This window comes from Cricetulus griseus, chromosome 3 (genome assembly GCF_003668045.3).
Source record: "Cricetulus griseus strain 17A/GY chromosome 3, alternate assembly CriGri-PICRH-1.0, whole genome shotgun sequence".
NCBI lineage: Eukaryota > Metazoa > Chordata > Mammalia > Rodentia > Cricetidae > Cricetulus > Cricetulus griseus.
Window position 1 is genome coordinate 261,967,527 of NC_048596.1, and position 10,639 is coordinate 261,978,165.

Sequence of the window (10,639 nt, forward strand, 5' to 3'; positions counted from 1 at the left end):
GCCTCTACCTATACTATGCATGTGTGTGCGCACACACACATACCAGGGGACATAAACACACACATTCCTAAAATTATTCAAGTAAAAAACCCCACAATTTTCTTAAAAACAAAGTTATCAAGAAAATGCACATGTCACAGGAATATGGCAAAAAAAAAAGGGGGGGGAGAAACCGTGAAAGAGGTTCCCTGTTGACTGACCTTCAGAAATACTAGGTCAGAGAGTCTCACACAATCATTTAGACTAAATGTAAATCGTATCACACAATCATTTAGACTAAATGTAAATCATACATTTGTACATTTTCTTTTAAATGCATTGGATGAGCTGATTCAGGCCCTCCATTTCCTGTGGGATATTAACCACTAGTTTTTGGATTAAAGGGAAAGGGAAACTTTGTCTATTCCCAGCTACCACATGCATGCAGTGTGGCATGGGCACAATGATTGCCATGTACAGCATTTCGTAAAAGCATTGTCTATAGGGCAGTCACCAACATAGGATTAAAGCAGGCTCTGCAGAGGCTCATCTTGCCCACAATAAGCTAATTGCTATTCATTGTCAAGCGACTTTCTGCACAGTGACTTTCTTCCCTGAACAAAAATGCAACATCTCACACCAAATTTATTGGCTTGGCAGAGTTGCAAGTTTTATTACGCAAAAGCTGAGAAAGACCAAAGTCAAAGAGTGCTAAAAACAATGCACTCTGCTACTGTGTAGTTTCTTTATTTGGGGCTCAGGGTGTTTTATTTATAGCTATCTATTAATATGCAGCCAAAGATACAGAAAGAAAAACATAAAAACAGCTTTATCAAGCAGTTTCCCCGCATTCAAGGGTAACATCTCCAGCAGGAATAATAAGGCCAACAGGGAGCCGTTGTACGGGAGGGAAAAACCACCTTCCTTGCCTCTTTTCTCTCTCCTTGAGGGTGGTGGGCTGAAAGGAACATTTCCCTGGGAGTTTTTGGAAGAGTGGGATAGACTCAGGGAAGGCACCCCCATAGTTATAAAACTTCCATCGACGTCTATTCCTTCCTTGAGGTCTTTTAGCCTCTTTAATAGGAATATCTTAAGTGGAGGTGGGTGGGACCTTCTAGCTTGTCAAACTGGTTTGATTGGACTGTCCTCCCCTCCCCTTGATACTTGGCAAAATTTTATCTGGGAAGCTGCCTAGAGTAGCCTAGAGCTTCCCTCTCTGGCCTTGAATGAGGAGTCCCACTTCCTTCCATGGGAAGAAAAGGGGGCTGCTGTAAGGGGCAGAGATGGAGGGCTGGGTAGAGAGGCAGAGCCCAAGCACACAGAAGAGACATAAGTGTATATGTATGTACACACAGAGGCCTAGGGAATTCAGGACAAAACAGGATTATACCTAGAAGGATGAGACCTTCTCAGGCCTAATATATTGCTTTTATTTACAATTTGCTTTCACAGAGCTTTAAAAGAGGAGGACCAGAGTGGGTGGCTGCCCAAGTTGACATTTCTACTTTGAGAATGGGTATAGGGAGGTATTGGATAGACAATTGGAGAGTGGGCAGTAGAAAGACTCCTGGACCATTCCTACCTGCTTGCCTTGTCCCCTTGATGCTGGGGCCACTAGCACTTGCAGGGGTTCCTGTGCTGAAGGATGGTCCAGGCTAGACACTGGAGGATACCTCTGAGAACTGGGTTGGGCATTTCTGGGATGGGGCTGAGGATAGGTTGGTCCTGACAATTGCCAATATTTGGCCAAATTGGCCAGGAGGTTAGAAAAGGTGTGGGGGGGCGGGGGCGGGGGGAGCTCGGGGTGGGCACATGGGAGGGGTGTTGAGAGAGTGCACATTTCCCAGCTACCTTTCTCCTGTGAGTGGGAAGCTTGGACTTTGGGAAGGTGACATCAGCTCTCTTCTCCTCCAGGTCTCCTGAAGAGCTGGGGTGGGCAGAGCTGGCTTCCTGTTGGGGCCCAGCCCTAGGGGTAGCTGTCACCTCCTGGATACCCTGGGGGTTGGGCTGAGGTAAGCAAAGCAGAGGTAGAGGCCTGGCAGTGGCCCTGGGCCTCAGGTGTAGGTGTGGGAGGGTTCCTGGTTCCTGCTTCTCCAGCTCTTAGTACAGTGCCTCATAAGGGACAGAGTTCATTAGGGCTGTCTCCCCTGCTGAGATTTTCAGGGAGGTCAAGGGGCCCTAGCAGGTCTCTGTCCACAGCTTGGGTATCGCTATCACATCTGCCTTCTGATTGCAAAGGTGGAGAAATTGTTGCATTGGATCTCGCCTTGTGTGTCTAGTATTAGAAAGGAGTCTATATCGGCATCTACTCCGAGGGAAAACTGGAGTCACACAAGATGAGATGGAGGAGGGGCCTTCCTGCTGGCCTCCCTAGGGGCTTGGCACAGTCCTCTTTACTCTTTATAGAGAAAACACTTTGAGTGGATTCCTGTGTGTTGTTTCAGGCATGCGGACATTCTGGGGTTCTCCCTATCCTCACCTGAAAAGTGAAGATTATTGAAAAAGCTTACACGTTTTCTGTGTGCTTTGCTGTATTCATTAAGGCATGTTGTCACCTGTATCTAACAACCCGTGGGCACCTGGGGGAAGGGAGTATTTCATAGTAAAATAGACAGGAAACTGTTTGGAAAATGTAAACACGTTATTAAACGGTGAGGTATGATCTGATCCACTTATTTAACATAGGCAGGTCCTCCCTCCCCCCATCACCCCTTGTAGCTTCTGAAACACGCACAGAACGCCCGTTTGCCCAAATAAAGAAGCGAAGAGGGCCAGGGGCGACTCTGGAAAGCCATGGAAGGGAGTAATGAAATGCCTTACACTCACCCCTCTTTTGTACGTGAGGCTCCCTTCTCTGCCCTTCCTTCTACCCAGCAACAGCTTGCTTCCAATTATTTAGAGGCCAAGGCTTTAATTGTTTTAGCCTAAAACATGAGGCCCTGCAGCTCTTCATCGCCCTCTGGTGTTCGTTTCCTGCCGTTTCTCAAGATCCGTCGTGATAGCCTGGCAATTGCCAGGGAGAGCAGGGAGAGGCTGAACACAAGAAATATTTAATGTGAGGTGTGGGGTATGGGGTCGAGGGGGGGGGGCGGGCACGTCTAATCAGTGATACAAGGAAAACAAGGATGCGCCTGACAAAACCATATTTTTGTTGTTTTTCTTAAATTATTTAATTTTCCTTTCTTGTTAACTCCTCACGAAGTCTAAGATGTAAAGAATTAGGGGAGAGAGAGAGAGAGAGAGAGAGAGAGAGAGAGAGAGAGAGAGAGAGAGAGGAGAGAGAGAGAGAGAGAGAGAGAGAGAGAGAGAGAGAGAGAGAGAGAGAGAGAGAGAGAGAGAGAGAAAGTAGGCTAATCTTCCAAAATAATCTGGCCCTACAGTACTAGGGAGAGAGGAGCAAAGAGGGCGAGCGTCCCCTTGTTTATCCCGGCTAAAAAGTCAGAAAGACATAAAAGGAAAATGAAGTGAACAATGACCACCACTCCCCCCAACCCCCCCCCCCGCGCTCACAATACAATCTATTTAATTGTACTTCATACTTTTCATTCCAATGGGGTGACTTTTCTTCTGGAGAACCTCTTGATTCTTGAACTCTGGGGCTGGCAGCCTGCAAAGGGGAAGCGGGCTGCCGCTCGGTGCAGGTTTTGCAGAGGTCTCTGTCTAGTGGGTGTTTTCTTTTGCTTAGCCCTGCCCCTGGATTGTCAGACGGCGGGCGTCTGCCTCTGAAGTTAGCCGTGATTTCCTCTAGAGCCTGGCCTTATCTCCGGCTGCACGTTGCCTGTGGGTGACTAATCACACAATAACATTGTCTAGGGCTGGAATAAAGTCGGAGCTGTTTACCCCCACTCTATAGGGGTTCAATATAAAAAGCCGTCCGAGAGCCGTCCGAGCCAGACGCGTTCCTGCACCGGCTCTGAGAGCCCGACCTGGTCTGCGCTGCCTTCCTCGCGCACCGCCTCCCGGGCTGCCCGCGACGCTTTTGCTCCGGTGAAAGGGCCACTAGCAGAGGACAGCGCCGAGATCTCAATTAGCAGAGGCGATCGGAGCGACCAGACGCCATCCTCTTCGATTTGCATTGAGTTCCATTTGCAATCGAGTTTTCTTTTTTCTTCTCTTATTTTTTTGATCCCTTTGCAGAATGGATTATTTTCCCGTGATCTTCTCTCTGCTGTTTGTGGCTTTCCAAGGAGCTCCAGAAACAGGTAGGCACCACTTGTGAATCTTTCTGCTCCAACGCAGCGCTGTTCTCGCTTCTGTTTTTCGTCCTTCTTTTTTATTACTGCAGCTCGAACAGCAAGTGCCTTGCAATTACTTCTGTGTCCCAGTAAAAGAAATAAAATACAACCTACTACAATAGAATACCCCATAGCTTCAAAAAAACGTTGTAGCAATATTGCAGAGAAGCTACAACTGAGGCAAAGATATATTTGAAAAAACGTGTGTTTGGGGTTACATGGTGCATTTAGGAGCTTATCCAAACGCTGTCTTGATAGTGTGTTAATGTGTAAAATATTTAAACACTCCAGCTTAAAGCCGAGGAATTTTATTCAGGTCATGCAAGCACAATGTGAGCAGTGAAATCACCTGCCGATCAACCGTGTGCTGAGTAACCCCGCAGGCGGTTTCAGGGCGAAGCACATGTTTTCTTTAAAATTTGTCACTATTGACTTAAGGTTTCATTTGGCAGATTTTTGGCATCCTCAAACAGTGTGAGCTCTATTTTCAGTTGTATTCACCTGTCCTGGGAGGGGAGCTGGGATCATTCCTGCCTGATTAAGGAATTAGACAGTATGGGCGAATCTGCTTGTTTCCCCTCCCACCCTAATTTTTTAGGGTCAGTGCACTTTTTTTTTTTTTTTTTTGTCTTTTCATGACCTTAACCAAAGAGAAGGGATGCCAAAGGGCTGAAACCCCTGGAATGTGCCTGATCTTTTGAAATGAACAAAATCAGGCAGATAAGCGGCAGGGCTTAATTTTCAATGGAAAGGGAAGATGCTGTATTGAGCCAGAGGGAGGTGTCATGTCCCATGCAAGCCATGCTGCCCCAAAATTCTGAATTCTGAACCCACAGAGCACTTCCCTAGGTCCCCGCGCTGTAGCTTTGCTTTCTTCCTTGGCAACTTGTCTCCTATGGGCAGTGGCCTCTACAAAAGTTAATTTCTCTTCTGTGTCTAGTCATTTTCTGGGTATTCTGCTTTCTACCTAATGCCAAAGGCACCCATAGGTCATCTAGACTACTCTGTGCCCCTGGGAAGTAGTAGTTACCCCTAAAGGAAAGGTTATCCTGAGTAGGGAAGTGGCCTCAAAGCTGAGAATAGGCAGTCTATCTTACTTATCTGTGGCCACATGCCAAGTTAACTCCTGTGAGAGCTGTGCCATCCTAAGTCTCAGGCGTGGGCTCCCCCAAGATTCCACCAGACAGCATCCCCTCCAAAGCGCCTTCAAAAGCCTGGGAAGTCCTTTCCTGTCTCCTCTCTCTCTCTCTCTCTCTCTCTCTCTCTCTCTCTCTCTCTCTCTGTGTGTGTGTGTGTGTGTGTGTGTGTGTGTGTGTGTGTGTGTGTGTGTGTGTGTGTGTGTAATCTCCCTGCAGGTGAATAAGCCAGCCAGGGAACGGGTGAAGTCCCATTAAGCAAGGAGAACAAAGAAAGCCCTTTCCTTCTGTTTGTGTTTCTGGCTAAAGGCAGTTGTACTCCTTGTCTGCTTCTATTTGCGCTGCTAGATCTGGCCTGAATACTATGATGCAGGTGTTCTGGACATCAGAGAGAGACCCATATCAACCCTCTGTTTCTCTTCACAGCCGTCTTGGGAGCAGAACTCAGCACCCGGGCTGAGAATGGAGGGTACAGCCCTACTCCTAGCACATCCTGGAGACCCCGTAGGTCCAAGCGTTGTTCCTGTTCCTCCTTGATGGACAAGGAGTGTGTCTACTTCTGCCACTTGGACATCATCTGGGTCAACACTCCCGAGTAAGTCTCTAGAGGGCATTGTAACTCTAGGCATCTTTGACTGCTCCGGGGAGCTCTGGGCTTTAGCATTGCTGAGGACAAGAAAGTGCCTCCCAAGGGGGGATGATACTGAGATACATCAGCTTAGTGTTAGCCATCTAGGAGAGGGCTTTCTGAGGTGCTGGGAGCCAGGCTGCTTACTGTAGAACAGATGGAAGGGCCTGAGGACAAGCAGGAAGGTGTTGCACATTTCAAGACAAGAAAGGAATAGAGGGACTTAGCAGGAGGCTCTCACTTGGGTTTTCAGGACCTAATAGTCCAGTTTCTGTGTAGGCTAGTCTACCCTTTACTTCTCCAAGGGCCACATTGCCATCTATTCCAGAGGAGAGATGGGGTGGTGTAATAGAGAGTTAGAGTGCTTTTGTTTTACTTATGGAAAAACTGAGAGACAAAATGTTGAAGTCACACATGAAGAAATGAGCTGGTAGCAGGGGCAGAGCAGAGTTCTGAGCTTCCAGCTTCTCTCCTTGTCATTAGAAAGCTTCATTTCAAGGCAGAGACTGGAGCACAAGCTATAGGTTTCCCTTCTCCCTTTGAGTGGACCAAGGGTATTTCACCCTCGGCCCCCAACACTAGTCCACTCATCAGAAGCAATCCTAAGAAAGAACAAACACATTTATTCTGTCCACAATGGCTGGCCAAATTCCAAACCAAACCAGACCCAAACCGCTGTGGACCTAATCTTTAGCTGTGGTTCTACCAAGGAGAGGGTGACATTCCTTGCTGTGAGAACTGAAGTGGATTCATTGCAAGTGCTTGGGTAGCATTTTGGCGCTAAGCCCTTCATACTCAGTGAGATTTTACCAATCTTGAGGAGCACTGTCCCAGTATGCCTTGATGCACCAGATAGCATGTCTGGCATTATCATCACACATGACTGAAGTAGAAAATCTTGTGTTATGGTTTTGCTTCTGCCCCGTAGTTTTCCTTCTTCCACCCATATCACGTGCTAGAAAAGGAAGAAAACACAAAGCAGAAACCCAAACAGAGGTGTTGTAATTTCATTGAATTAGAGAAAAAAAAAAAAAGAAGCTTGTGTTCTTCCATTTGGGGACATTCACTGGGGGGCACTGAAGGGTAAACATGCCAAATAGCTTCCACACTTTCCCATCATGAGCTGTCCCAATGCTGTCAGAGTTGTATGACCAAAGAATGTGTTATTATAATAAAGACTATTAATTAAGCTAATATCTTTTCCTTCTCTCTTTCTGTATTAGGCGTGTTGTTCCATATGGACTGGGAAGCCCTTCCAGGTCCAAGCGTTCCCTGAAGGACTTACTTTCTCCAAAGACCACAGACCACGGGAATAGGTGTCAGTGTGCTCAGCAAAAAGACAGGAAGTGCTGGAATTTCTGCCAAGGAGGAAAAGAACTCAGGTGAGCAGAAGCCCCTCTACCTGTCAGAGAGTTGTGCAACCCACTGGCCTTCTTCCTATGAAACTGTCTTTTCACTGTAGAGACAGTAGCAGAGGCCTGGAGAGTCAAGGTGAGCCTCAACGTGCCCTTGCTAAAATGCTTTCCCTGTGTGTCTTAACCCAGAGCCCAAAACACCATGCAGAAAGGCTTAGAAGACTTCAAGAAAAGAAAAGCCTGTTCCAAGCTGGGCAAGAAGTGTATCAACCAGCAACTGGTAGAAGAAAGAAAAATAAGAAGGTAAGAGGCTCATGATGACCACTGGCCCTGGACAGCAATGCTAATGCCTCCCTTCCTAGTGGGAAAAGGCTCTTGTACAGGACCAAATTGTCGTGGTCTGTGGACTTAAAAGAGCAAAGGGCTCTTCAAATACTCGGGCCTTGAGTGCAGACACCTGCCCCTTGTGTCTTAGCACACACTGGCCTATAGGTGGACCACACTGAGAGGAGGCTTTGGAATTTGAACATATCCAGGCTTTTCTTCTCTGGTTTTTATGTTCTGCTTGCCTCAAGAAGCTAAAAAATCGGGTCAAGGAAAAAGACATTGAAAAATATTTACATGTATTACCCAAAACGTAGCAGTTAATTATTCAAATGGCCAAAGGAAAATAAAGCCATTAGGTAAGGTTGGTGAGATTTAGAACATGCTGTTTTTCAGGTTTATTCCATTACCATTGCTTAAATATGGAAATTGGAAGAGCCATGCCACTTCTCTTGCTTCCTATGACCCAGGAGAGAGCTGGATTAGGCAATCCCATAGGGGGGCTACAAGAAGCTTTTTGATGATCCTTACAGAGTCTAAACTTTTGAAACTGAGAAGATGGGGGTGTTAAGGGACTCTTGTTCAGACTTGTCACAATGCTCCTATCTCTAGAAGCTTTCCCAAGAAATCCAGGGGCAAGGTGTTCTGAGACCAAAGTGTTCTGATCCCAGTATGGCATCAGGGAGGGACTGCAGAGCTGGTTACTGCTCCTGTGCTGGAAGGCCACAGTTAGCTCCCTTCACCCCTGCCACCTTGGGTTTGCTCTCCACTAGGTCACAGTTGCTGAGTTACCTGAAGACCAGTACCAGTTTGTTACTTTGTCTGATATCAACTACTAACTTGATGCTACAGTTCTTCATCTGTTCTGTCTCATAAACACACACACACACACACACACACACACACACACACACACACACACACACACACATTAAATTACATTAAATTATACATTTTCAACTGTTATCAACTATTCCCTTATTCTTCTTTCCATCCACCTGCTAACTTCCATTTCTTATATGATTTAGAAGGTGCCAATGTGCCACTTCTCCACAGAAGCAGAGGTTGGAGCTGTTCAAACATAGTATTTAGTACCAGAGTCCTCTTAGGCTGCTCATAGGATCCCTCTCTGCAATACTAGGCAGAAATGGCAGGGTTTATTCTCAGTAGTCATAGATACTGCTTGAGGATTTATCAAAGAGTAACACACTGTCACACCTTATAAAAGGCTAGGAACTAGAATTAATGTGTTTGTGTCAAATTCTAAATTTAGATGTTTCCTTAGCCAAGGAGTGATTTCTTTCTTTGTGTATGTGCTTAAGTAACATTTATTTTCTCTTGTCTTGTTTTAATAGGTTGGAGGCCATCACCAATAGCATCAAGACATCTTTTCGTGTTGCAAAGTTGAAAGCTGATCTCTATAGAGACCAGAAGTTGACACACAACCGAGCACACTGACTACCGAGCTTCCCTGTGTTTTGGAAGCCGTCAAGTCCATAGAGCAAGCCCATGGCCAACTCTGCACTCTCCATGCTGGCTGGGTTCTCAAAAAGAACATCCATCCCACTTCTACAGTTTCTAGTTTCAGACTGGCAAGGGACCAGTATCTCTGTTCCAAACATTCCAAGAGAGGTTGAGATGTTCCCCAACCTGTCTTCATTTGCTTCTGCTGGTAGTGACTGCTTTTCGCCCCTTCTCGCTGTTTGGGAATGCCAGCGGACCTCTCAGAGAGCAGAGACATGATGACATTCTAGGGTGGCATCGTCCAGAGAGGAAGGAGATTCCACACCAGGGTGGAGTTTCTGAAGAAAGTCCTTAGGGGGTGTTTGTGTCTGACTCAGGCGCCTGGCACATTTCAGGGAGAAACTCCAAAGTCCATGCAAAAATTTTCTGAGGAATGTACAAATTGAAAACATACTCAAAGGACAAACACTTGAGTTTTTAAAAAAAAAAAAAAAGAAAAAAAGGACAAAGATTTTTTTTAAGTTGTAAAATTCAAAACTCAAAGCAACTGTTACTACTGTACATTAGGATGTGTTTCATGAATATGAGTCTACCTCACCTTACTGCACTGTCATATATATTCCCTACTGTTATTATTCCCTACCTAATTATTGCCTCCCTGTACTCCCTCCTCTCCTGCCACCAGGCTCCCCATCCCCTTTACTGAATCCTCGCCTCATAGAAGTCTAGTCTAATGTGTCAGTCAGTAGTAGATGAAACATTTCCATGCTAATCTGCTAACCCTGATCTATGAGAAAAAGGATGACGGACTCTGGCCCCTGCCCTTGACCTTGGGAGATACAATGAATGGCATAGAGTTGCTTGTGAAAGATCTGGAGAGCTGGTTGTGCTATATAGCAGTAAAAGTTTGTTCCTGTATGTAACTGGCTAATGGAAAAGGTTAGATTGAATTTGATGTACTTATTTTTTTATAGATATTTATATTCAAACAATTTATTCCTTATATTTACCATGTTGAATATATGTCTGGGCAGGCCATATTGGTCTATGTATTTTTTTAAAATGTATTTCTGAATGAAATTGAGAACATGCTTTGTTTTGCCTGTCAAGGTAATGATTTTAGAAAATAAATATTTTTCCCTACTGTACTTACTTGTGAATTATTTCTGAAAACCTGAAGAAGTGATTATTCTGAAGGGAAATGGTTAAAGATGGCTTTCTAGGAAGGCTGAAATTAGAAAGAAAGTAGGATGTTGGCTTGACTTAAAAAGGAAACCTGATACGTTTCTTAAAAATTGCCTTTATGGATATTTGTCCTTGCAGGGTCATATAATAGGAAGGAAATAATTATAAAGAAGATATTTGATAGTTACTAATATATGCATTTGTACATAAAAATACTTTTGCACTGTGTTAAGGAACACAAAATAAAAGCTTTAAGCCCTGTCTTTGAATGGAGTGCAGCCTCTGCTTCTCCTTTACCTGAAGCTATCCCCAGGGAGCTCATCCATTACCCTT

At 45.3% G+C, this 10,639-nt stretch overlaps 1 protein-coding gene across 1 annotated transcript; it reads left to right on the top strand.

Annotated features, from left to right (window-relative positions):
* The first annotated feature begins 3,578 nt into the window (after positions 1-3,578).
* On the top strand, positions 3,579-9,652 carry Edn1 (endothelin 1). The gene is made up of 5 exons (XM_027410424.2): positions 3,579-4,181; positions 5,777-5,945; positions 7,202-7,360; positions 7,523-7,636; positions 9,013-9,652. Exons 1-5 carry the CDS (start codon positions 4,118-4,120, stop codon positions 9,113-9,115), a joined length of 609 nt encoding a protein of 202 aa, XP_027266225.1. The 5' UTR covers positions 3,579-4,117; the 3' UTR covers positions 9,116-9,652.
* Positions 9,653-10,639: the final 987 nt, after the last annotated feature.

Coding starts and splice junctions, on each gene's coding strand:
- Edn1 (XM_027410424.2), top strand. CDS start 4,118: ATGGATTATTTTCCCGTGATCTTCTCTCTGCTGTTTGTGGCTTTCCAA. Junction 5,946..7,201: donor ATCTGGGTCAACACTCCCGA/GTAAGTCTCTAG, acceptor TTTCTGTATTAG/GCGTGTTGTTCCATATGGAC. Junction 7,637..9,012: donor GAAGAAAGAAAAATAAGAAG/GTAAGAGGCTCA, acceptor TTGTTTTAATAG/GTTGGAGGCCATCACCAATA.